Here is a 27,682-nt window from a genome sequence, read left to right as displayed (position 1 = left end):
CTTCTTATCACCGAACTTCAGCCAGTCCCTTCTGCAAATGGGGGAGGGGTAGAGAGTGGTGACACTGTCCTAGGCCTAGGAGAGTGACAGAGAGGGTTATAAACTATCCCAGTTCTCCTGGCCCTGGAGTGGTGCCTGGGGTCTTGGAGCTTTGTGTCTGCTCCTTTGCCTGCCCCCTGCTTGGCCCCCACATGTGCTTCTACCTGACTGACCCCAGCTTCTGTGATACCCCTGGCTCCGTCCTTGCTGCCTCCTGCACCTTGTACTCCTTGTCCTCATTTCTGCCAGGGTGAGGAGCAAGAATTAGCTGAAGTCTCCAGCCCTCCACATGCCCCCTCAATGGGGTCACCTTCCCAAAGGCAGCTCTGAGCAGACCCTGCCTCAACTGAGGAACCCTCCAAGGCTCACTGCTGCTCCTAGGATTAAAAAAAAGACCCTCAACTGAGTGTTGCCCTTACCTGCAGCACTCCACTGTTCACCCCACCCTTTTCTTCATCCAAGGGCCATGGACTCACCCCAGTGTGCATGTCTATTCCTGCAGATCCTCAAAGACTGCTGTGCTGTACCTCTGCTCACACTGGCTGCTAACCTGCCTGTCCTTTGTGTCTGCACCAGCATTAGCTGCTATCTTCTGAAAGACTCCCATGTTACCTCCAGCCACGTGACCCCACCTGCATTCTTCCTGTGGGATCTTGAGCCATCTCAGCCCACCCTCCAGCATCCTCCAGACGGTGTTTGCAGGGGCCTGTGTTTGTGGGGCCTGAGCCGGGATCTGTGTCATTTCTGTTTTCAGCATGGGGCCCCTGCTGAGTGCATAGTAGGTGCTTGGAAAGATTTATGGTGGGCTCCAGGGGACAGTTTGATTACCTGCTGGGAAGGAAATGGCTCCCAATCTGTCTTCTTATGGCCAGAGAGGTGTTGATGAGAAAGTGGAGCCTTGCCCATCAGGTTTCTCTTAAGTTCCTCTCTGGTTTGTGAATTTTGTTGTATTGTTTTTCAATTTTCCCAGAGCATCTGCTACTGTGAAAATTTTCATTATCACTGGCAAAGATCCCCTCTCATCCCTGCTGGCTGTAGGAGAGTTCTGATTTCTCTCCCCATCTGCTCCGAAGCACCTGAGGGCTGAGATGGGTAATGTCCCTGGGCCAGCTGGGCTCTTTCTCAGAAGAGGTCAGGAGTGAGCCATTCCCTGAGGTAGGGCTCAGCAGGGCTGACCTGCATGGTCAGGGAGTCGTTGGCCATGGCCTGTGTCCTGAGGGTTTGCCAGTACTCCCCCGAGATGTGGGGTTGGTTATACTGGGAAAGCTGGCTTTGGGGCTTGGCCAGCATTGACACCATTCCTCTTCCACATACAGAGACCCTTGTTCCCAGGGTGTTCCTTCCCCTTAGAAGGTGGAGTTATAGCAGGTGAAGCTCCCTATGCTCCCCAGACTCAATTCTTTAAAAGAGGAATGATTTTCACAACTTTGGAGACTATGTTGCCACGATGACTATGAGGACAATGAAAAGATGTTAGGAAGCAAGGCCTGTGTAACTGCAGCAGGTGGAACCAGGCTGGGTATCAGCCCCCTTGCTCTTTACCTGCAGCACTACACCTGGGTACCCTGCTTGGGCAGTACAGATGAGCAAAGGATACCTAAGTCATGCCCATCCCACTGACCATCAGCTCAGGCCTTGCTGCCCTGACTGGCTTTGCATCTGGCTGAGCTGCTTTCTTCTCCTCTTGCACTAGGTGGTAAGGTAGCTGCACAGACTGCTGCTAGTCAAAGTGCTTCCTTGTTTCTCTGACACTTGATTCTCTGTTCTGTGAGGCAGGCGCTATCATAAGCCCATTTTGGGGAGGGTCACAGAGAAGTTGTGACTTAGCTAAAGTCACATGTAGCTGTAAGATGCAGACCACGGATTTGAGTACAGGTGGTTTGGTGCTAGATCATGTCTTATTACATGGGGGGTGGGGAGGCCTCATCTCTTTCTGTTTCAGCCCTCAGTAGGCTAGACAGCAGCCTGCCACCTTTTCCTTTGTGCTATTAGATGTCTCTGCACTAACATGGCTTTCAGTTTCAAAAGCGCTGGGAAGGAGGGTACTAAGTACCAGCTCAGTGAAAGAATAAATGACAGATACTTCCCAAGGAGAAATGGTTGAGAATTTATCCAGACATTATTTTGTGCCAGAGGCTGTGATTTCATGCTTTCTGTATGATACAGGTGCTGGAACCCTACCCTTCTTCCTCTCCCTCCATTGTATAACATAAACAACGCTGAAGTTTGGACACGTGGATTGGCCAGCCCAGGCTATAGGCAGCTCAGTGGTAGAACTGGGATGTAGCTCCAGCTTCAGGATTGTCAAGTCTGTTCTCTTTGCCCCACCCACACTACCTCCCAAGAAGAGCTTCTGGGCTGATGGACAGCCTCTGAACCTTGAATGGAGATAGGAGTCACTGCACAGAATAGAGCTCTCTGTCCCTTTGGAGCAGGAGGTCCTATGAAGGAAAGAGGACTCAGGCAGGAACAGGGAGTGAGAGTGCAAGATTCCCTCCCACATCCATGCACATACCTGCATGCACACCCATGCACACACACACTGAGGGAGAGTGCTAGGGCGAGAGAACTGAGGCCCCAGAAGTAAGAAGCATCAATGGGAGGATTCTAGAGATAGCCGGAGAGAGCTGAAAGAAGTCAGATATAGGTTGAGATGGAAGGGGAGAACCAGCAACCTCACTGAGCCTCAGTTTCCCATCTGGGAGGGTCACTGGGGCGTGGGAAGGAGTGCTTAGTCAGGGCTGGGGCCTGGTATCTGGATGGTCTTGCCTTTCAGGAGACAAAAGAGGAGAAGCAGTCACTGGATTTGGCCTCAGGGACCTGGGGGTGTGGGAAGGGCTGAGGGCAGGCTGTGCGCATCTGAGCTCAGCTCTGGCTCCTCAGTCCTGGTGTCCAGGGCCTCCGAGTGGTCTGTTGCTAGGAGACTGGCCTGGCAGGAGAGCGGCCAGGAGGATAGGCTGCTGGGCAGGTTTTCCCTGAGCCCATTGTTGAGTTCAGTGGATGTTCTTCACCCATGGTCCAGTGACGCAGGAGAGGTGTTGCTTCCAGGAGATCTAAGTCCACAGGCAGGTGGGATTTTAGGGATTCTGCCCTCCCTTGTCCCCCAGACTGGATCCTGCTTAGAGTCTGGTCAAGAGGGACTTGGGTTTTTCTGTTCAGCAGAGCTGAGATGACTGCTTTCTCTGGTAGAGTCAGTGGCCTCCACCTATCTCCATACCCAGGTTCCAGACACACTGCTATGGCTTGGATATGGGTAGTCCCTCAAAGCTTCATGTGTGGGGGACACAGATACAGCTGAGCCCCTCAGAGAGCTCTTTGACTCTCCCCCAAAGGCCCATTGTTAGCTGGGTGTGGTGGTGGATGCTTGTAATCCCAGAGGCTTGGGAGGCTGAGGCAGGAGGATTGCGAGTTCAAAGCCAGCTCAGCAACCTAGTGAGGCCCTAAGCAACTCAGTGAGACCCTGTCTCTATATAAAATTAAAAAAAAAAAGAGTGTCGGGGGGTGGGGGGTGTGCTGGCGATGTGGCTCAGTGGTGGAGCTCCTCTGGATTCAATCCCCAGTACGAACAAAAGACCCCTGTGTTAAAGGCCTAGTCCCCAGTTGTTCTGTTGGGAGGTGCTATAGGCCTTTAAGAGGTGGGGTTTAGTGGAAAGTCCTTGGGGTTATTGGGGTGGGGTGTCTCTCTGCAGGAGCTCCTAGGACCCCTGTCTCCCATGCTTTCTCTGCTTCCTGGCTTGTTGTGTGAGCAGTTTGCTCCACCATACACTCTTGCCACGACATGATCAGAGCCCCAAAACAATGGGGCCTCTTATCTAGAATTGAAACCTCGATAACTGTGACCTTCATAACCCCTTTCTTTTATTTTTTTGGGTACTGGGGATTGAACTCAGGGGCACTCAACCACTGAACCACGTCCCCAGCCCTATTTTGTATTTTATTTAGAGACAGGGTCTCACTGAGTTGCTTAGTGCCTTGCTTTTTATTGAGGCTGGTTTTGAACTTGGGATCCTCCTGCCTCAGCCTCCAGGGCCACTGGGATTGCAGGCATGTGCCACCATGCCCAGCTCATAACCCTTTCTTTCTATAAAGTTCACTGTGTGGTAATGTGAAGACTGGCTTATACATACACAGAATGGAGTCAGTCCCAAGTATCCTCCCCACTGCCCACTTAGCAGCCTCCCCTATGAGAAGGCCAAGTACTAACAGAAGTTAATCCTTTTTGGAACACTTACTATTTACTGAACCATTGTTTTAAAGTCTTTTATATCAATTACCTTGTTTAATCCTCACAACAGTCCTAGTAGGTGAGGACTGTTATTATCCTTTTAAAGGTGAGGGACTGAGGCTCAGCGGGGTTACATGGCCTGCCTGAGGGCACACGGCTGTCTGTCTCCTGGACTATGTATTTAACTTTGAGGTCAGAGGCAACTTGAGGTTTGAGCCTGGGCTCCCCTGGGGCTCTAGTTAGTGCTCTAACCTTGGGTCTCTGCTCCTGTTCCCCTTGTATACAATGGGGTAGCTGCACTCACCTCCCAGGGGTGTCATGGGGCTCAGCAATTAGGTGGGTGGCCCCAGTGTGGCACCTGGTGGTCATTTGTGATGATGCTCCCTTCCTCCTCTCCAACTGTCCGGAGGAGCAGGACCCTCATCCTTATGTCCTATCCAAAGCACAACCACTACCTTTTCCCCTGTCTTTCTCTAAATAGAGCTTAAAGCGTTTTCTTGGTAACCCTTTCTGGTCCCAGACTGCCCTGGATGTGGCAGATGAAATGTCCCATGTCACTTTTGTAATCTTTCCACCCTTAGTCCATGTCCCAGGTCTAATGGAGCTCCCCAGAGAGCTCCTTGTACTGACCTAATGTCCATCCCTGTCCTCCCTGAGCCAATTCTGCTTCATGGCCTTGACCCCTGAATTTTCCTGTCTCTGGGCTCCATGGAACCAACCATCCTCAAATCTGGCTGCTTGTCTCTCTCTTCCTTTGTCAGCCCCAGGACAGCACTGTTGCTTTCCCCTGGGGTATTCAACCCTAAGCAATTCTTCCTTCTTGGATGAACAATTGATGAAGAATTAGAAGAAGTGAGTTGCCTGAGCCCCTTGGCTCATTTGCACAGGGCCTGGGTTCTGGGCCAAGTCTAGGAGGCCCCATAGTCCAAGATCTTTCTTTTCATTGTGCTGCTCAAGGGTAGCCCTGTTCATGGACAAGTCATAATTTTCCATAAGCCATCCCATTGATTCTCTGGCTTATTTGTTCACCTTATAACATCGATATTTCAGACAACTTCTTTAGTATTCATACATCTGGGCTTTTATTTATTTCACCCAATGTCCTCTGAACATCTCTGTACCAGGGCCTGAACCTGAAGATTCAAAAAGCCATGGGCCTCGGTCTCTCTTCTTTGGATCTTAAGAATTGGGCATGAAGTGATATAATAATACATATTCAATAGAAATGTGCTAGGATAAAGTATTCCTAGTGAGAGCACAGAATCCTAACCACTAGACCATCAGAGGCACCATGGGGTCTCTGTGTTCTTGGACTTGCAGGAAAAAGAATGGCTAACTTTGAATAGCAAGGGGAAGTCAAAGACCGTTGCACAAAGGAAGAGGCATTTGGGAAGGGTTTTGAGCAATGAGTAGGATTTTGAAGGCAAAGTAGAGAAGAAAGAGCCTTTCAGGAAAAGGGAACCAGTATGTGCTAAGTTAGCGATTAGGTACGAACACACGAGAGCATGGGGCATGTGAAGGTTGGAAAACAGAATGGTTCCCTCCTGTTGTGTGAAGTGGAGGGTTGGTGGCTGGTGTCACCCGCCTGACAGCAGGGAGCATATCAGGTATTTAAGGGCATGTTTGGTGCTGAACTTTGGTCTGTACAGGGGCCCGGAGAAAGGAGAGCTGGGAGGCAGGGAGACCAGTTGGCCAATGAGGGATGTGGGTGGACCTAGAGGGGTGGCAGGAGGGATGCAGACATTCAGAGGCAGGGTGAGGAGGTAAACTCATACAAGGACTGAGGGGCCCTGGGACCCTGAAAGTGCTGCAGGAAGCCCTAGTGCTCAGCTCCTTTTGAGGTTCTTTATGGCGCTCCACTGTGCAGACATGACCAGGACTCCTCACTGTCCTGATGTAACTTTCATTGTAGGCTTCTGTGTAATTCCCCAGCCAGGAGCCTAGTGTTCCATTGGTGGAGCAGTAAAAGTCATTAACGAGGAGCTGGAGAGCTATAAATAAGTGAGCATGATCCCACCCAGTGTTCCCTCTGTTTCCAACCCGTGGGAGCAGGGAATCAGCTTTGATTCATTAATTGGCAGAGGGATGAGGCCCCAGAGACCCCATGGTGCCTCTAGCTCTTCCCCATCCTCTTGGTTGGCTTTGTGCATCCTGCCTGAGCCAGTTGCCCACATGCTGTAGGTGACAGTCCCTATTCCCTTTGGCCTCACTGTCCTGGACTTTCCTGGGCTGGGCTGAGCTTGAGGCCAGAAGAGCACGCAGGCTCCTGTCCTGTCCAGGAGAGAAGCTGCCCAGGTGCTCTGCCCAGACCAGACCTCAGGCTTGCCACTTTGCTCCCCACTCCCCCTTCTCTCCCTCTGAGTTCTCCTGGCTCCCCTCGTTAGAGTGTCAACTTTAAGAAACTAACTCTCCTTCAAATTATGGGATGTGGCTTTTCTTTCTGGGGGGCATGGAGAGCAATTGGCAAGTTTGAAAATTCTTCTCTACCAGAGTTGTTTTGAGCATTAAAGAGGTTGCAGCTCTGTTCTCCAGGGCAGGCACCTGGCCAGGGCCTGGGAGCGTAAGCTGTGTGGGTGCCTGCACATGCGCCCATGGGCCAGGGAAGGAGACTGCTGCGCAGCGGTGGCACAGAATAGCCTACCAAGGCCAGTGTTGGCAATCAACCACGGTGAGGGAAGATTAGGGGTTGTGAAAGTTCTCTGGAGGGGTGATGGTTACCCACAAAGCACATAGAGGAGGAGGGTTAGTCCGACAGGTGTGGACAGTAGTAATGTAGGCAGTTCGGGGAGTAGGCGAGGAGGCCCTCAGGGATAAGGGCTTGGGGCATGGAGTTCCTGTGCAAAGTCTGGCTCCCTGGAAGGCAGGGTGTGGGTGTGGATACCCAGAGCCCTGAGGGCCCTGTGTTTTGTTTTAAGGACAATGGGAAGTTGGGTTTTAAGCACGGACAGCACAGTCTGGGGCTTCATAAGGGCCAGATCACTGTGACAAGTAGAAATGACAGGTGTATGGGCCCACACTGGGGGAGACCATGGTTTGGACCAAGGTGATGGCAGTGGAATGGAGGAAAGTGGACAGATTCAAGTTATATTTGGGAGATAAAACATCTAGGACTTGCTGACGACTTAGGTGCAGAGGTTGAGGAAGTAAGAAGCGGCAAGAAGGAGTGGGTAGATGGGGGTGCCACTTTCCTGAGACTGAGGAATCAGCTCAGGGAACTCTGTGTTGTCAAGTTTGAGTGGCCAGTGGGGACATCAGGTAGGCTGTTGGCTGGGGCTTAGGAGCCCAGGGGAGGGCTATGAGCTGGAAAAATGTGGAAACTTCAGTGGGGCCAGGATTTAATATTCAGAGGCAAATGGAAGATGCATCTTTCCACAGAGAGAGGACATAAATGATGGAGTTGAGTGTGGGAGAAGGCAAGAGGCAGGGGCATACTGAGCCCAGGAGCAGGGAGCAGCCTTAGACCTGGGAGATTTCCTTCTTCAACTTTCAGTACAAATGCAGATAGATGGGAAGACCTGGAGGCAGGAAGTGGAGCTGCCTTGGGATGCTTGCTTCTAGTTTATTGATGAAGAGTGAAGCAAGGTCATCAGTTGAACATGGACAGAACTCTGGGATGCTCAAGGACAATAGGAAGGGAGGTAATAGTAAAGAAGGGGAGTATGGTGAATAGCTGGGTGGGGAGGTGGTGACCACAGTGGGGGTTGGTGACAATAATGTTACAAGGTCACCAAATTGCAGTTGGGTGGTTCTCTCTGCCACCCTCTGTTGCTTGCTTATAGGGGTAGAGAAGTGGATGGGCCGGTTTACCCATGGTGGGTTGACTCTGGGTTGAGGTTTTAATGGCCATGCTATGTGAAGACAGAGGGGACTGAGGGACCCTGCAATAGAGTGATCAGAGAGAATACTGGGCCCGGAGGGCAGTGAAGGCAGGAGGAGAAGGGCTTGCAGGTCTCCAGAAATTTGGAGAGCTGGAGTTGAGAGTGACGGAAGCAAGTGGTGGACAGGGTTGCTCGTCAAGTGTGTGTTCTGTGCTCAGGAGGAGGCACCTTCCCCTGGGGAGCCTGGGGGAGCATCCATGCACTCCAGGGCCAGAGACTTAGAGCTGGCCTTTTACAGCCCTGCCCCCCATGTGGCCTCATTCCATGATTTTGTTTACCCTTTGTATGTCTTAATAAAAGATGAAAAATGTTTATTCTCCATAGATCAATAATTTACTGTGAGTTATGACAATACTAAATTTGGTCAATTATTCATTGGCCATAAAGTATTTATAAATGCTACCTTAATTTAAAGCATTAGCCATTAGAATTCAAATATTCATAAAGCCAGTGCCAATTTAAAGGAGGAAAGGAAGGACTCAGATAACAAGGGTGGCAGGGGGGAGATTGGGTGCCTGCAGCTGTTAAGATGATTGGAGGCATGAGGTGGCCCTAGGAGCCCTGCTTGAGAGAGCAGCCTCAGGGCTGGCAGAGGTTCTGGTCTCCCTTGGGGAGAGGTCATTCCTTCTGGGCAGGCAGGGCTCAGTCTGGGTCTGCTCAGAGCCTGGCCCTCCTGTTGCCTGCAGAGAGCAGTCAAGCCTTGCTAAGCCTAGGTGAAGTGAAGCACCTACCAGGCTTCTACCCCAGGTGGATGTTCTCTCTTTCCTTGTCTGTTGGGAAACCTCAGGTTGTTCTTATAAGGTGGTAGCCAGAGACCAGCTAACTCAGGGGCTGCTGTTTGAGGGAGTTTGTGATCCCAGAGGAGCAGGGACTGCAATGGATGGATTTCCTCTCAGATCTGGTTCTCAGGGGGAGTAGTTGTGGCTGAGCCTAGGGATTGAGGCATCCAAGGTGCCTGGCAGATGGCAGGGCAGGCTGGTAGTGGCCAGCATCATTATCAGGCACAGGCACTGAAAGGGTGGGTCTCTTCTAGCATAAACTTTGTGGGGCATTGTTTCCCATAGCCTTGTCCTGGGAATTTTATAGATATCCCTATGGGGATGGAGAAGAGTGCCCAGAATGACCTCAATATCTGCAGGAGGCACTTCTCTTATCTCTAGTACCCACCCTGCAGTCAGGTACCAAATGACTTGATGGGCTGAAGAATTGCCTTCATTCAGGGCAGGACATATTCTTGCTTGCTTGCTTTTCCCTGGGGAGTGCTAAGCTTGGAGTTGCCCTGGGATTTCTACCTAGAGAAGGGGATGTAGGATCAACTGCAGAGTCCCAGGCTGTCTCCTACTGTCTCTCTTCCCATCATTGGTAGTGGAGGTTCCTGGTGACCTGGTTCTAAAGTTCTCTGGCTGTGTAGCACTTGTCAAATGACCAGCCAGCCCTCTCTGTGCTTCAATTTTCTCACCAAGGGATAAGAAAACTAGGGTGAGAGTGAGTGAGAGTTTGTCCTGTTAGGTGGTCAGTATTGCACCTGGCATATATTAACCAGATCCTTGAATGCTGACATCTTCCCTAGGGAAGCTGATGGAAGTGTGATAGTGGATTGGGGGGGCATGTCTAGGAGTCCTGTCTGAGCTCCATGGCTCTCCTCCTCTTGTGCCAACCCTGAATTCAGAGCAGTCTCTCTCCTCCCAATTCCTGGGAAGCTGCTGACCGGCTTACATGCCTTCATGTTGACCCTCTGCTTTCCTGGGCCAGAGCTCTGGGAAGGGATCTTGAGCTGCTCATTACGATTCATTTCTACTTCCTTCCTTTCCCCACCAATGCATCCTGCTCAGGGAGCCCTTACCAATCCATCAAGTCTGCACTGTAATCAGGAGAGAAATCAGTTTTATGACTATGTGATATTAGAGGCAAAGAATGATAACAAAAGCTGTTATCCTCCAGAGAAGTTAGGAAATACCTCTAAGTTCCAAGCCAGAGGACCTTGACTTCTGAGGTCCCATTAGGTGCCAGGCAGCACACATTCCTCTCCACAGATAAAAACCTTTCATGGAGTGCACCCAACAGCCCTGGGGAATGAGTATCATCATCTTGATTTGACGTTGATGTGTGTGCATACAGGGGCAGGGAGAGAAGCCCCAAGAGGATTGCCCTCTCACCTAAGGTCCCACAGTGTGTCCACAACAAGGTCCAAACTCAGACCCAGGAGTTCAGCATCTGTTGTCACAACCAGGGCACAAGTTGTGTAATGTCTCCTCTCACATAACCTTGATTAAGCTAATAGCTAATTTGGCTTTGATCTGATGTATTTTGATCTTATTATTTTTATGTTAGAAGCCTCCAAATAACCATCATTTCAACAGTGCCCCAATTAGCAGGCCATTCACAGTGGATTGAAAATTGACTCACATTGGGTCTCTCCATTAGTGCCTGGGAGAGACTTCCAGCCTTAATTACCCACCCTGTTTGCTGAGACTGGGTGGCTTGTGATGCTGCAGATGGCTGCACAAGGGTGGGTCAGCCATGCCCACCTCCATGAGGGGGGGCTGTCAGCATGAGGGGCAACATGGATCTTAGGTGTGACGACCGTACTTAAGATCCTGGGCATGACTTGGATGGAGAAGTTGAGGAGGAGATGGGGAGGGTCCAAGGAAAGGGCTGGGAAACTGATGTCTGGCATCTTTATGTGCACAGTGCATTGTGACAGTTGTAATCCGTGTTCTGAGTCAGTGGTCCCCTAGTTCTGCTTGGAGGAGATTCTTATCTCCATTAAATAGAAAACTGAGATTCAGCAAAGAGACCTGCCCAGGACCACATGGCTACTCACTAGAAGGGAAAAATCAGTACTGGGTCTGTGAGGTCTTTTCCTGCACCCTCCTGGTGAGTGTGCCTCCTGGCTCCTGAGTCTTTGTCATGCTACATCCCCGCTCAACAACCTTCCCCCTCATTTCTGCTGGTCTAAATCCTTTTTTTTCTCTTTGAGGCTCTGATGCCAACCATACTTCACCTTCTTCGTGGAACCTGAGAGCGTCTTCTTCTTTTTTTTCTCTCTCAGGCCAAATTGTGGTGTCTGTCTCCTGGGTGATCCCAAGATCAGGCAGGGGCCTGAGTGAGGTGTGTGGGTGGGTGGGTGTGCTGAGTGTATGCATGAAACAGTAGTTGGCTGGAATCTAGTGGGCAGAAGGGTGGTAGGGAGTGTGAGGCTGTAGGAGGGCAGGAGCCAGTCCCCTGTCCCCAGTGCACAATGGCATGTGTGAAACTGGGGCTTAGAGAGGTTCTGTGACTTTAGAGCCTGGTGGATATGGAATTGGGGACTTCATAGGGTTTACTATCGGGAGTCAGGTGGTGACTTGGGAGGGAGCTGGGCAGAGGGACTGACGAGAGCCTGGAGTGACTGGTGGCTGCCAGGAGGTTTCTCTCTCCAATGTCCCGGGTTGGGATCATCCCTCCACAACTAATTTCTGGAGTTCCTGCGACAATTTATGGCCCCACGATGTTCAGTTTATTTGATAAAATTGCTTTTTAAGACTATAAATGCAATATCTTGGCATTAAAGAGAGTCTGTACAAAGGAAGAAAGAACAGCCTATTCATCAACTGTGTCTTAGCTTTTAGTGTTTGGTTTTTTTTTTTGCCTTATTCATACGGATGCTTTCTATCTAGTTGTAATCAGGGTAAGCATATAATTTTGTATAGTGTTTTGTTTTTTGTTTTTTACTTGACCGCTTCTCAGAAACATTTCCCCTGTGTCTCTGGCACTGTTGGAAAGAGATTGGGTGGCATCTCCGTCCATCCCTGTCCCTTGACGGTTGTGTGGTCTCACATCTCATTATCTGGGAAATGGATGCAGTGATCCCTTCCCTCCATGGATGTCCTGAGAACGACGTGAATTCACATATATCAACGGCTTGACAGAGTTTGGCCCAGAGGAAATTCTGGCACAATCATCCCTCCTCTTACATAGCTTTCGTGCTTATCCATTATTGGAGGATTCTTTTTCCTTTTCTAAAGGAATTACCTATTCATGTCACGAAATTTTTGGCAAAATATAGAAAGGAAGGAGAACCACTTCTAGGCTTCTTATAAATTGCAGTCGCTTCTAGCATTTTGCATGATTTCCTTCTGATTTTCTTTCATGCGTGTTGAGTTTTATTTAATTGATATCATAAAACACGTACAATTTCGCATTATTTTTCACATACCTTTTTATGATGAGCACTTTCCCATGTTATTGTGATGTTTTCATGAATGGTTTTAAAGGCTGCATGTGCTTTTGGCAAATGGAGCGCTTTCATAACCACTTACCTATTTGCATCTTTTAGATTGTCAGCAATATTCCAGGAATATTGCTAAGTGTCCTCTGCATGTTTTTGGACCTAGTGCTGTTCCTACAGTTTGGATGGGTGCCCAGAGAGGAATTATTGACCAGGGAGCATGAAAATTTCAGGGCTCATAGTATCCTTGCACGAGTCTTTACTGACTATTGTGTGCTGTGCACTTCTATGCCCGTGGGAGGATAGTGAACACAGTAGGCACTGATTGTGTCCTTTTGAAGCTTGAGATCAAGTTGAAGAGCCAGACAGTGACTCAGGCAACCATGCAGTGCTATAACAGGGAAAATGGGGGACCTGCAACAAGGGGCCTTTAGTCTGTCTGGGGAAGCACAGTTTGAGTCCTGAAGTAAGAATGGGGATGCAGATTGAAGAGTTGAGTCTGAGGGGCCAAGAGTGGGTAGTTGGCTGGAGTCTAGTGGGCAGAAGTGTGGCAGGGAGTGTGAGGCTGCAGGCATGGAGTTTGACTCTATTCCCAAAGGCTCTTGGGAGCTGCCCCTGGGCTCTAAATGTGCAGGATGTGATTGGATTTCTGTGAAGTCTGGGTGGGTGAGGGCAGAGCATTTGGGTGGCTTTGAGATTCTCTAGAGAGACTTCATTGTCCCTTGTGTAACCACTTCCAGTCCCTGGCTCTGGAGGCAGCAGATTCAGCAGGGAGAATGTGCAATATGAGTTATCATTAGGATGCTCATGAGGGGCAAGTTCAGCCCCTGGCAGGGGAGCAGCCACCTTGGATGCTGGTGAGTGTGGAGGGACCTGGCCTTCTGTTGCCTTCTCCTTGGGCCGTGGGTTCCCTTGTTCTTTGCCTCCTTCCCCTAGCCCTATCGGAGGCGTTACATAAACCCAAGGGCTCCCGACCGAAAGAATCACATTGTCAAAGTTGTTCAAAGTCTGCTGCGTGCAGCAGATGGCCTGCTGCCATTCACAGGCTGTGTTTTGAAACCGCATCTGCTTTCCCACATTCCTGCCATCACACAAAGCATTCGGAAGAAATGTTTGCCTCAAAACTGGCATGGGGGATTGTGGCATGGGAGGTGCGTCTTTCTGTTAGCTGGTCTGATGTCCTAAAAAGGCCCAAGTGTGTGGCTCAAAGGGGCGCCCCTAGTGGTCACTGGGTGATTTCAAAAGCTGAGTTCCTGAGTGCATTAATCCTGGAAAAGATTGCTGGCGGCTCTCTTTGTTCTTCCTGGATGTCCGCGGTAAGCTTTTGAGCTGCTGGCACGTCATCTTCTGTGATTTTTCAAGTGGTTTTGGAACAGCCTGGGCTCTGGAGGAAACTGCTTCATCTGGGGTTTGACCCAATATTTTCATGATAGGACTCAAGGGACTTGGCCAGAGGAACTGGTTTTCAGCCTTTTCTTTTGCCTACATCCTGGGTTCTATGGGGGTAAGGACATGTCTACCTGCTTTTCTGATATAATTCAGTCCTTACAGTCCTAATCAGTTCAGTTCTTCCAATAGTTGTAGAGCACACAGCATATTCTCAGCCTATGACAAGGTTGCTGGGATACCCACATTCACAAAATACGTTTTTGGCTATTAAAAGGGCTCATGGTCCTGGGTAGGATCACTAGATTAGAGATCTCTTGGGTGAGCCAGGCAGATTTGAGAAGGATCCCCACTCTAGCATCCTTCTTTGTGTAGCCTGGGGTAAATAATTTTGCCCCTTCTAACCTCCATGTTCTCATCTGTTAAGTGGGCACAAAAATATGTAGCTAAGATTGTCAGTGAGACTGTTCATGAGAGTTGCTGGCCTACCCTATGACTGGGTTCTTGGTCCCTGGAGGGAGCATCTTGGGGCCTCGTGCGTGCATGAGCTGCCAGGCACGGGCTGTGTGAATCAAAACCTGTGAAGCATTTTGCTGATGGTGACCCCTCCTTTTGTTCCCCATCTCTTTCTAGCCTGTGACCTCATGACCCAGGGAATTTTGGCTTTGGTCACATCCACCGGCTGTGCATCTGCCAACGCCCTGCAGTCTCTCACAGATGCCATGCACATCCCACACCTCTTTGTCCAGCGCAACCCCGGGGGGTCGCCACGTACCGCCTGCCACCTTAACCCCAGCCCAGACGGCGAGGCCTACACACTGGCTTCGAGACCTCCTGTCCGTCTCAACGACGTCATGCTCAGGCTGGTGACAGAGCTGCGCTGGCAGAAGTTCGTCATGTTCTACGACAGCGAGTATGGTGAGTGGCGGGTGGGTGGCTGCTCTGGGGCTAGGGTGCAGGGATGGCTAGGTTCTGGGAGACCTCAGATGTGTGGCTTCACCCAAGGTGGCCCAGTTCTTGGGAACTGGCTGGGCTGTGAATGGGTGGTTGGTGGTCTGTGTTGAGTGTGCCTTGGGGTCCTTGGGCCCAACCTTGAGCTTCATGAGTAGGGTAAGACCTGCAAAAACAGTTCTGAAGATAGGTACTGAAGTTGCTTAGCAACAGCACCTTATCATGACAACTGAAGTTTGAAGCATCTTAAGAGTTTTCAGTAAAATATTAATAAACTGCTGGCAGGGATCTGAAGAGCTACATGCAGGCAGTGGTGGAGGCTTCCATCTTGGGTCCTCCTGGAGGCCTCCCCTCTAAAGATTGACCCTCATGTTGGATGTTTGCATGAGCTTCTTGGTTCCTTGCCTTCCTCTACCATGATCTGACCTGAGTTTCAGGATCTCAATCTAGGGCAAAGTTCAGAGGGAGGGATGCCCAGAGTGTCCCTTGGCCAGCCTGGGTTGTTGTGGCTGGGGATACTGCATGGATAAATATGGCTTCTTTGAAGATCTCTCGTATGAAAAAAAGTATAATGTGCTTGTTAGGAAACCATAGAGATGGGCTTTGGAGAAATGGTTCATGTTTACTTATGATTTCTCTGTATAAAAAGATCAGTCTGAGTTCTGAGATAAATGGTTTTCATTTAAAAATATTTTATTTGGGGATTATTGAGTTTCACAAGCATATATGAGAAATAATGCAGAGAGATCCCATGTGCTCTTCAACCAAGTTCCCAAGGGTCACTCCTTGCATAACTGTAGTACAGTATCACAACCAGAATCAGGTAAGTCCATGGTCTCTGTTCACAGTTTACATGTTGTCCTGGGTATGGATTTATGTCTGGGTGATTTTATCACATGTGCAGATTTGTGTGACCACCAGTCAGGATACAGGGCTCTTTTCTCACAGGGGTCCTTGTGTTACCCCCCTTATAGCCCCAGCCACCCCATTATGTGTTAAGGGACAAAGGGTACAAGTGAGGGTCAATAGCCCCATGGGCTGGAGCAGGATGGAACGGGTGAACTCTGGAAGTCCCATTTTGTCTCCTGGTGAAATAATTCCTTTGCCAAGAATGTAACTAAGAAAAGAAGTCAGCATATGTTTGCATTTGCTAAATACTCTGCTTCCCTAAGACTGGGATGCTGTCCTCAGCTCTTGAATAAATATGCTGTTTGGAGCCTTCCAGGAAGAATTGAAAGAGCAAACAGTTTTTGTGCTGAAATAATGATGAGGTGCTGATGGGGACGAGGGTGGCCTGAGGCTCTGGGGACTTGATTGGACTCTGTCCAGGACCTGGCCTCTCCTTCCCACCCCTGCTTAGTCCCTGGCCCTTGAGGAGGTATGTAACAGTCCCAAGGTGATACAGAACATCTTGCAGGGTTCAGGCCTTCCCCTGAAAATTTTTTAGGCTTGTGCCTCAACCCAGAAGTCCAGTCTGCATAGAGGATGGGCCCTGTGGGAGGTGTGGACACCACCAGGGCAGGGGCATGCCCCGGCATCCCTTGTGTTCAGGTCCTTCCCAGCCTGTTTCTCCCAGTTGCTGTTGTTTCCCTTCTACTCTGGCCTACACCCTAGGGCCTGGGGAGCCTTAGCCATAGTAGCACTCCAGTCTGCTCACTGTGCAAACTCCTATGATCCTTGCAGATTGAATGACACTGGTGGCACTTGCCCAACCTGGGTATTTTCTCCCTGCTTCATCCCATTATCCCCACTTAGCTCAAGAAGCAGGTCCTCAAAGAAAGACATCCTGATCCCACCTGTCCTACAGAGCTGGTGTCTTGCCCATGCGCTCTTCTGAGCTCAGCCTGCCTTCAGCTGGGGCTGGTCCTCAGTGGACACTGGACTGCCTCACCTGGTGTTCAGCTCCAGGAGAGGGGGACATGTGCTTTTCACTGCTGTGTTGTTGCTGCTGCTCAGCATGGTCCCTGGCACAGAGAATCCTCTCAAGAAATAGTCACAAGTGAACAAACTCATGGGCAAAGACATGGAATTGCTAAATAATTTCCTCACAGGACAGAGGAGAGATGGGGAGACAGTAAAGGGCACTGGGTAGGCTGACATTTGAATCAGGGTGAGGGTAGGCAACTGGAAAGCAACTGTTTCATCCTTTAGACACACTGCCCTGCCTATCTCTTCTCCTACCCCACCCAGAACCTTCCAGAAACCCCAAAGATGTGCCCCTGTTTTCTGACGTGAATGCTTTTGCCACCTTTGGTGAAGTTTAAGTTAGTTTTTGACTAGACCACCCTTAACCTTTGATTTCGTAAAGATGCAGGGTGACTAGTAGCTTTCACTCAATGGATCACTGTGGACCGCTGGCTGAGGTGTCCCTGGGTAGGATTCTGAGGCTGTATGTGGGTTCAGCAATTTTAGGTACTGTGGTGGCTCTGTGAGGCTTCCACAGTGGAAGGGAGGGACTGGCAGTGAGCTGCCATGTTTGCTGAGTCTAATCTGGCCAGGGATGTGAATGGGGGACCTCAGACCTACCATACATACTGGGAAGCCTGTCAGAGCAGTGGGCCCCCTTAGCGCTATCCAAGGTGCTGACCTATTTGGCTTTAGGCTCTTTGGAGGCCAGAGCTTTTGGATTCTGGATGGGACCCCCTGCCTTTGCCTGCCCAGGTCATTGGTCCTCACTTGAAAATCTGTTGGGATTAAGTTACTGTAAAGGGGTAACTTCTTGACACTCTCTGCTTGACCTGGCTATTCCCCTCATGGGCAGAGAGCTTCCATCTTACTTTCCAATGTGCCCGTGTTAGGTGAGCCAGGGTGGTAGACGCTCATGTGCTGTTCCATGCAGCAACCCAGCCCTGAAAGAAGCGATGTGGGTTTCTCCTTCAGCATTGCTGGCAGTGAACTGTGAGTGCTATGGTGGATTCTCATTGCTGATATGGCCAAGACAAATGGTGCCTCCAGCTCCCAGGGCTCCTCCTCCATCCCACTCACTGCAGCACTAGCTGCAGATGAGCCCAATTAAAAAGCAAATTGAGTGTAAAGACTGTTTTATTTCTTCCAAAGTCAAACAGAGTGGTTGGGGGATGTAGTGACTTTTCTTGGTGCTGATCTGTAAGTGTCTTTACATACATTATTTTATTTAAGCCACCCAATACCCTCTGAGGTAGGCTTAGTGGAACATTGTACAAATGAGGAAAAGGGGGCTCAGAGAGAGATTTTTGACTCTAAGACCTATGCTCTTAGCCAAGGCACCATCTGATTTCTGGAATTTGGGGCTTGCTAGGCTCTAGCTTCTCTCTCCTATCCCCAGCCAAGCAGAATTGATGCCAGTAAGGAGGTAGGGCTGGTTTAGAATGGTCTCAGTATGCCATAGCCTGCTGTGGTCAGTCACTTTAGTGACCATTATACGTAGGACTCCTCCTTTGTGGGGTGAGAACGGATTCTTCCTCATTTGCCCATCAGGCTTCCTTTAAACCCAAATGTTTTTCTATGGCTGGAACCCGAAGACTGGGCATTTCAGTTAAGAGTCAGAGATCAGAGCAGGAAAAGCCATGGTCCGAGATAGAATTTGGCAGAGGGATGTGCTGTGGTTTGGATGATGAATGTCCCTCATAAGTCCATGTGTTAAAGGTTTGGTCCCCAGGGTGGCACTTTTGGAGGTGTTATGGACCTGTAAGAAGCAGAGCCTGGTGGGGCTCCCTTAGATTACTGGGGGGTGTGCCCTCCAAGGGGATGGTGGGACCCCAGTCTCTCGGTTTCTTTGCTTCCTGGCTTGTGATATTAGTGGCTTGCTCCACGATGCACTCCCACTACCACGTGGCTCCTTTGCCAGAGGCCCAATGCAATGAGGCTGCCAGATCTTCAACCTGAACCTCCAGAACTGTGAGCCAGAATAAGACTCTGTTTTTATAAATTAACTGCCTCAGGTGTTTCATCATAGTGACAGAAAGCTGACTAATGCAGGGTGAGAGAGAAGTTTGTGTGTATATGGTTTACAAAATATGAGATGTGCCATTTGGTAAAATTCCATGGAATATACTTGTGTGCTTGTTGTGACAGCAAAAGGAAAAATAAAAGAGAAACTGACATTTGGGATAGAAAATCTGTAACATTAAAATATCAAAAGTTTGGATGAAAGAGAACAGAGAACTTTCTGTCTTGCCACTTAAAATGCTGGGATATTTGTGTGTGTGTGTGTGTGTGTGTGTGTGTGTGTGTTGGGGGTGGGTGCTAGTAGCTGTAGCCACAATTTCCCTCTACATTTGGATGAGGGTTATAGTTGTGATGGGATCTTAGATATCACTGACTCATTCATTCAGCAAATATTCACTGAGTTCCTACCATGTACTGTGTATTTTGCCAAGGACTCATTTTAGATGAAGAAACAGAGGGGTGTAGCAACTTGGCTAGAGCTGTACAGGGCTGGTATTTGAAGTAACAGTCCAAGGATTCTTTATAGCATCTTTAAGGTCTGGTAGACCCTTTTGGGTCTCTGGTCCAGCTTGCAGGCCTGGGATGGGTTGAGAGCTAGGATTCTGCAAAAATAAAATCTCAGGGCTCTGCATGATGGTCATTGTCTAGTCTTAAAATTATTTTGAATAGAATGAAAGTTATACATAGTTTTAATGCATATGTCAAATTAAAAAATAATAAAGTGAATGCCCAGAACCTATAATCAGTTTTAAAAAAATGTAAAGAAGCCCTTATATACTTTACTCTCATCATTTCCTCCCCTACAAGGACTTAAACACTGTTTTGACTAGGTCCTAATCAGTCTCTGGCTTTACTTGATAATTATGAATCCTCAAATACATATTGTTTAATTGGTCTGTTTGTGAATCTTATACATGTGAATAACACTTCTGTATATTTCTGTGATTGCTTTTGTCACTCCACATTAGGTTTCTGAGATTCATCCACTTGATGTGGGTATATTAATCATTTTTTTGCACAGTATATTGAATTTATTTATTCATCTTATTGTTATTGGACATTTGGATTGTTTCCAGATTTCTGTTATTACAAATAACGCTGATAAGAACTTTCTCTTTTGGTGTTTGTGTGCAAGAGTTTTTGAGAGTCTATTTGGAGGAGGAGAGCTGCTGGGCCTATATGGGCCAATGCATGTTTTGCTTTATTCACTTATATCAAATTGTTTCTTAAAGCATTCCTACCTATTTATGCCACCGTCTGCTGTGTACGGTGACTCGCTAAGTGCTGGACCTCACCGATACTTTGTATTGTCTGTACATTTAAATTTCTAGTGCAAAATGTTCTTTTACTCTGATTTTGATTTACGTTTTTCTGATGAGAAATGAGGTTGAACATCTTTATGTGTCTTCATGGGCTATTTTTGTTTTCCTCTCTATGAAGTGCCTGTTTGTAGTTGTTAATTTTTACATCGAGCCCTTTCTTTTGTAAGCTATGTGTGACAAGTATCTCCCTTCAGTTAGTTGCTTGTCTCAATGAACAGAAGTTCTTTATTGTATTGTTGTCAAATGTGTTTGTCTTTTTATAGTTAGTTCTCTTGCTTGTCTTATTGAAGAAGTCTTTCCCTACCCAGATGTCATACTGATAGTTTCCTTTTGAAACCTTGCTCTCTGCATGGAGAGCAGATTTTGTTCACCTGGCAGGACATCTACAGCTAGGGCCCAGTCTAAGCTTTGCCTGGCCCCTGAGGTGAGCCCACCTCTCTCTGCATCTGTGACCCAGCATCCTTCCCACCTAAGCCCTGTCCTGCCCTGACATGACCATAGGACTGGTCATGTTCTTGGTGGTGATTGAAGAAGGCTCAGGCTCATTCAGCATAGCCTGTGACAGGGGGGTCAGGGAGAACTTCCTGGAGGAGCTGACATTTAAACAAGTACATAAAGCTCAAGTAGAAGTTAGGCAGGCAAAGGGCAATGGGGAGAGGCGTGACTGGGAAGTATGTTCCAGGCAGAGGGAAGAATAAGCTGGAAGGCCTGGGAGTGATGAGAAGAGGAAAGATCACGTGGCTGGATTATGGGTGGTGGCCAGGAACAAGGAGGGACAGATTGGAGCAGGCTACAGAGGCCTCAATGAGGAGCTCAGAATCCCCGGGAGCCATAACTTGCTTACTTGGCTAGTACCCTGGGGTCCTTTCTTTTATCCTCAGTCCAGGGATCTAAGGGCAGACAATGGAGATGGTGTGGCCTTCATCGCTGGAAGGTTCTAGACCTTCTACTGCCTTCAGCCCAGACTGATTGACTATAAATAAAAGGAAAGAAACCAATACATGAACAGGAACTATGATCTGATTGCGGACAAACTGTGGGTCCAGAGTCTTGCCAGAGGCAGGACTGAACTTCCCAGATGACCCAGGCCTCCAGCCAGTGACCACCAGCTCCTGTGCTGGGTGCCACGAAGAAGCTTTAGCTGCACCAGCTCCGTGAGGTGGGTTTGAGCTGTCCCTGCTTTACAGATGAGGAAGCTGAGGCTCAGAGATGTGAATGGAGTTGCTCTAGGATGTGGCTGGTGAGCGGTAACTGGCCAGGTCTGATTCCCCAAGCCTGGGCATCTCTGCTCACATTTGTCCTATAATTCTCTTTCTTTCAGGGAGTTTTACCTCAGGAAGGTTCTAGAAGTGAGGCCCAACAGCTGTCAGGTGTTTGCTATGGCAACCAGCCGGGGTGGCTAGCTGAGAAGATGGAGTGGCTCATAAGTGCTACATGGGCATGGGCAGTGAGACCTCAGGGATGCTGGGCAGGCTATCCAGGGCTCCACTGTGGGTAGCAAGCACCACAGGTGGACTTTTTTTTTTTTTTAATGTGCAAGAATCTATTGCAACATTGTTGGTAACAGCAGAATTGAGTAACAACCTAAATATCCATCTTCAGCAAATTGTAATGTATACATTTAATAGAAAAGTGAATGTTTGCTGACAATAGCAAAGTGAGAATGTGCTGGGGAGTGTGGCTGTGCAAATGTGAGCTTGTGGTGTGCATATCTGAATAGACACACAGTCATTATAAGGAATTCTTGGGATAGGGATGGGCGATGTACTTTCCCCTGTGCAATTTCATCTACATTTTGAGTTTTATATCAAGTGCAAAAATAAATAAGGAAATGGAGAAAGCATGGTTTACCACTCTGTCCCTCCTACTTACTGCCCATGGTGACTTCTCTGAGCTTCAGCTTCCTCCTCTATGGAACCAGGATTGTAATCTCTGAGCCATAAGGGAAAGCATGTGGCAGAGTGCCTGGCACAGGCTAATGGTCTGTGTGATCACAATAAACCATGAGTGGGGACCAGCAGTGGCAGTGGTCAGAATTCTTTCCTCACAACGGTGGGTGTAGGCACGGAGAACCTCAGGAGAATCTTGGTGCAAGAGATGTGGCTGTTTGTTCCCCTGGCTGAGGATGGCCCTTGAGTTTAGCAGTTAGAGGTGTGGGCTCTGGAGAAGTCTTGTTGGAATGTATCCCACATCTGCTTCTGTAGCTGTATGACATTGGGCAAGTCACTTAACCATTCTATGCAACAATCTCCTCATTTGTAAAACTGGGACAAGATAATTATCTCTGTCCAATGTGGTCAGTGTGGGAAGTAAATGACTCATTTACATAAAGGGCTTAGCCTAGTGCCTGGTGCCTGCTAAGTGCTCAGTAAGATCCATTGTTCAGGAACTTTGCCCAGCTGTGGCCCAAAGGAGGCCTGCTGAATCCCAAGGGTGCTGGTGAATCCCAGTCCTGACTTGTTCTGCAGAAATTCTGCTGTATCTTGCTTGTGCTCTTGGTGTCTGGGGAGACAGAGCTTGGAGGTAGCTCTTTGACCTGCAGGGTGCCATCCAAGCCCCATGGTGGGGCTGAACTGCCCAGCCTCCCTGAGGTTCCCTGCCTGAGCACACATGGTCCTTGTGAGCCACTACGCCTCAGCAGGATGACCCTCTTTGTTCCCATAGCAAACACCTGACAGCTGTTGGGCCTTACCTCTAGAATCTTCCTGAAGTAAAACTTCCTGGAAGAAAGAGAATTTTTAGGACAAATGCTATTTTAATCGGTCCTCCTTGCCGACAGCGTGTCCTTTCCAGCCCCTGGCAGAGCAGACCAGAGGACTCAACTGCGTTGGCAGGAGATCTGGTTAATAACACACATCATATCATTATGGCATTAGTTTAAATTGAAGTAATAAATACTTTTTTCAGATGAAATGAGCAAGTGAGTTTAATTGCTAGGAAACCTACGGAAGAAGTTTGACAATAACTTTACCCGGACGAGTGTTTTGGGTTTTGTTCTTCAATCTAATTACAAAGCAACTGTACTTTGGGGCGCGTTAATTGTAGTGTTCGCCAGAAGATTAAAGTTCATTAGCTCTGAAGTTCCCTCGCCCCTCCATTGGGTTCCGCCGTGCGTCTGGGGACTTGAGGAGGTGCCTGGTGCAGCGTGGATAAAGACAGGGAAGTGAGGCTGTGTCGGTTCCCACACGTGCCCCACGGTGCTTCTTGGAGAACAAATGTGGGCTCCCATTGAAATCTCCCTTCTCCCCAAATCTCCTTGAGTCCACACATAGCAGGGAACAGGGAGAGGTGATTTGCTAAATATCAGAATTCCATGAAGGGCACCAATGGGATGTGACCCCAAACTCTGTTCAAGTCCATGTTCCCCTGCTTACTTCATTGGGGCAGGCTGGGTACTCTCCAAGCTTTGGTGTGTTTGATCTGCAAGATGAGTATCAGAGAACCACCCTCCTCTGTGGCTGGACTTTCAGCACAGTAGCAGGGCAAGAGCTTCTGCTTTAACGATTTTTTTTTGGCCTGTTGCAAAAGGATCTGTTACGGTTTGGATGTGAGGTGTCCCCCCAAAAGCTCACATGTGAGACAAGGTTTGGAGGAGCAATGATTGGGTTATTGCCTTCACATAATCAGTGAATTGATTCCTGGTGGGATTAACTGGGTGGTAACTGGAGACAGGTGGGGTGTGGCTGAAGGAAGTGGTTCATTTGGGGGCGTGGCTATGGGTATATATTTTGTAACTGGAGCGTGGACTCTGTCTGCTTTCTGATCATCATATGAGCTGCTTCCCACTGGCATTCTCTTCCTCCATGATGTTCAGCCTCACCTCAAGCCCTGAGTAATGGAGTCTGCAGTCTACGGATTGTGACCTCTGAAACCGTGAGCACCTAAATGAACTTTTCCTCCTCTACAGTTGTCTGGTTGGGTCCTCTAGTCACAGCAGTGAAAAAGCTGACTAAAACGAGCAGGGCAAGAGCTTCTGCTTTAAAGGTTTTTCTTGGCCTGTTGCAAAAGGCTCCTACCTGAATTCGCACAGGAGGCCCCGGAAGCAGACATCTCTTGCCCGTTTCTCGGCACTGATTTGGCTGGGTGGGAGGCCCACAGGATCTTGCTTGGCTTGTCTCTTGAATATCTTAAGGAATGTCTATCCCTATGGAACTTTTGGGGGACAGAAAGGCTAGGAGCAACTTCCTGGTGCATCTAGAGGTCCACTCTGACCACTGGAGCTTTTTTCTCTTATACAGGAGTAATAGCCATTGTACCTGTGCTGGGCTTCCACTCACTGCCTTCTCTCACTTCCTTTTCTCCATTGTATCCGTTCATGCCTCTCCAGCTCCTCCTGCTGCTGAACATGCCAGGCACAGACCTGCCTCAGACCTTTGTGTTGGCTGTTCCCTGCCTGGGACACTCTTTCTGCAGATATCTGAATACCACTTCCTCAGCTTTGAGATTCTGTTTCTCTTTGGCACCTCTTTCCCTCTTATTTGTTCCCATTCATTTTATTCCTATTTACTCAGTTTTTGAAATCTGTCTATCCCCAGCCAGAATGTGAATTCTGTGTAGACAGGCAGTTTATTTAAAAATACAATTTTTTTTTGTTTTCATTGACACATAGTAATTGTACACGTTTATAGGGTTCTATGTGACATTTCAACACAGGTATATGATGTGTGATGATCAGATCAGAGAAATTGGCATATCTGTCACTTCAGACATTTTTCATTTCTTTGTGTTGGGAACATCAAAATCCTTTTTACTAGCTATGTTGAAATCTACATTTAATTGTTGGCAATGATAGTTTTTGTGCTGTGCTATAGGGTATTGGGAGTGATTCCTCCTACCCAACTACATCAGGCACTTTTGCTTGTTATGTTGAATGCTGCTGGATTTGCAGCATTTAGAACAGCACCTGAAACTTAGTAGATGCTCATTAAATATATATGGTGCATGAGTGCATGAGTTGATATTTTTCAGGTGGTCCATCATTTATTCTCTCAGGAAGCATTTTTTTTTTTCCTTCCAGCACCAGGGACCAAACCTAGGACCTTGCACATGTTAGGCAAGTGCTCTACCACAACCCAAGCATTTGTTTGTTTATTGGAGATTTCCAATTATAACTGTAATATCTATATCCCATGGAGTCTGAGGGTGGATGAGGGAAGTTCCCTCCTTCCAACAGGGAACCCTTGAGTGTGTCAGGGTCAGGGCAGGATGGTGGTGTAGACATGCCCAGTCCTTGAGAAGCTTCTCCCCAGCTTCCTGGGAGAGATGAACACGGAGCGCTTGTTTATGTCACAGTGTGATGGCAGCAGTGCCGCCGAGGTCTGTAGGGTGAGTCCGGCTTCTCGTGGCTCCATTTTGACTCGGCCTTTTTCTAGTGCGCTTCTGGGTGTGCGGCACTCTTCCCTGACCCTTGTTTCCTCATTTTGGCAGTGGGGATGATAAAACGCCCGCCTTAGTGGGTTCCCGTGAGGCTGGAATGAAATGATGGATTTGAGAGCTATGGCACTCCCTGTGGTCCGAGGTCATTTCTCATTTTCCTTGCTCTTCCTCAGTTCCCAGGACACTGCTGGGGACTCGGCCTGCGGCTCAGGCCAGCCTCGAACCCGTTGTCCTAGGAGGCCTAGAGGCCTGGAGCCCCACTTCTGATCCTGGAGGTAGTGGGTTGTGACTTTCAGCAGGAGCGGGGAGGGCTGTGTCAGGTGGAGGAGACCCGTGTGTGCAATGTGTGGCTGTGACTGGAGGGTCAGGAGGCTTTGAGAGGGTCATCAGCTTAGGGCAAAGCTGGGAGGGGACTGAAGGGGTCAATGTGAAGGAGGCTTCGTGGGACCCAGGCAGGTGGTGATGGGGTGGTCGCAGAGGTCCACGCATGTGTCCAGGGTAGAGCTCATTCTTCCACCTGAGGTCTGTGCTGTGCCCTCAAGCCTTGTTCTCCTGTGCTGGCTCCCTCTGTCTCGTCGGGATGCTCAAGAATAGAAGCCGTCCTTTGTGTCTGCATCACTACCTGTGTGGCTGTTCCCCTCTGTGTTTGGGTTCTGCCAGCTGCTGCCCACACTTGCTTCCCTCTGAAGGTTCAGGCCACTGAGAATCAGAGGATGGGGGTTACTGCTGGACATGGCCATTTTCTGTGTGGCTGGCCTTGTCTCCTCTGCTGGCCTCCAGGTAGGCATTTCCTCCCTGGAATTTGCCCTCCAGCCCACCTGTTGTGGTGGCTTGGGTGCTCACCTGCTGCCAGCCTTACTGTCCAGGACAGGACACTCGCAGGAGCCTGGGAAACCTGTTTTTTTTTTTTTTTTCTAAATTGTTTACTTGTTCTGTATTTATATGTGACAGTAGAGAGTATTTTGACATATTATACATACATTCTTATGGTTGTACATGATGTGGAGTTTTACTGGTTGTGTATTCATACATGAACATAGGATAGTTATGTCTGATTAATTTTACTGTCTTTCCCATTCCCATCCTCCCTCCCTTCTCTTCATTCCCCTTTGTCTGACTCAAAGTACTTCTATTCTTCCTTCCATGCCCCCTTATTGTGTGTTAGCATCGCCATATTGGAGAGAACAGGTGACCTTTGGTTTTTTGGGATTGGCTTATTTTACTTAGCATGATAGTTTCCAGTTCCATCCATTTAATGGAATTGCCACAATTTCATTTTTCTTTATGGCTGAATAATGTACCATTGTGTATATATACCACATTTTCTTTATCCATTCATCTGTTGAAGGGCACCTAGGTTGGTTCCATAGCTTTGCTGTTGTGAATTGAGTTGCTATAAACATTGATGTGGCTGTATCACTATGGTATGCTGATTTTAAATCTCCCAGAGGGAACTGAGGTTTTCAGAAAAGACTGAGGACCAGAATGGATGGTAGCTCCAGCTCAGCTTTGAAGCAATAAAGGTGTTTATTTGGAGTCCTTTGGATATAGGACCCAGGAGTGGGATAACTGGATCAAATGGTGGTTCCATTCCAAGTTTTCTGAGAATCTTCATACTTCATTTCAGGGTGGTTGCACCGATTTGCAATCCCACCAGCAACGTATGAGTGTACTTTTTCCCCACATCCTTGCCAACACTTATTCTTCCTTATATTCTTGATAATTGCCATTCTGACTGGAATGAGATGAAATCTGTGTATTTTAATTTGAATTCTCTTATTTTCATATATTTCTCGACTAATCATATTTCACTTTTCTGGGAAGTATCTGTTCTGTTCCTTTGCTGGGCACCCTGTCTTGAGTTTGGTGGATTGCATTGTTTGTCTGTTTGCTCATTGGTGTGTTTCCTGCACATATCCAGAGAGGATTTGCAGAAGCTTCTAATGATGCTCGAGGAGTGATGAGGTTAAGAAATCAGCAGACTTGGGAAGCCAAAACCAAGGCTGCCTTGGCTGTGCTCTCCTGACTGTCAGAGTGAAAAAGCCTGAAGATGTGACTTATAGGGACTGCACACCCTTGGGAAGGAAGAAGCAGAGGGACCAGGCTTCTCCCAGACCTGCAAAGAATTCCCCAGAGGGCACTGATGTTTTCCAGAGAGACTGAGGAACAGAATGCATGGTAGCTCCAGCTCAGCTTTGAAGCCAATGAAGCAAAGGGGTTCCTTTGACTTTCTCGGTGAGCATAGTTTGCTGACCATGGAGTGTGGCCCTATCCCATCCCAGTCTGGATGGAGAGTGGTGGAGCGGTTGGATTTACCTTCATGTGAACTTCCTTTGGCTTGGTCTTGAAAGAGGTCATGAATCTGTGC

At 48.5% G+C, this 27,682-nt stretch overlaps 1 protein-coding gene across 2 annotated transcripts in view; it reads left to right on the top strand.

Annotated features, from left to right (window-relative positions):
* Grid1 (glutamate ionotropic receptor delta type subunit 1) overlaps nucleotides 1–27,682 on the top strand; it is a 719,927-nt gene that overhangs the window by 148,914 nt on the left and 543,331 nt on the right. For both annotated transcript variants that reach the window (XM_046450257.2, XM_058581047.1), the window contains one exon: nucleotides 14,372–14,656. In XM_046450257.2, the coding sequence (XP_046306213.1) occupies nucleotides 14,372–14,656 (285 nt within the window). The remainder of the gene's footprint in view (nucleotides 1–14,371; nucleotides 14,657–27,682) is intronic.

This window comes from Marmota monax, unplaced genomic scaffold (genome assembly GCF_021218885.2).
Source record: "Marmota monax isolate L192 unplaced genomic scaffold, Marmota_monax_Labrador192_F-V1.1 WCK01_AAM20220418_F8-fsc00004, whole genome shotgun sequence".
Lineage (NCBI taxonomy): Eukaryota > Metazoa > Chordata > Mammalia > Rodentia > Sciuridae > Marmota > Marmota monax.
Note: the sequence above shows the minus strand (reverse complement) of the source record. Positions and strands in the feature narration are given on the sequence as shown.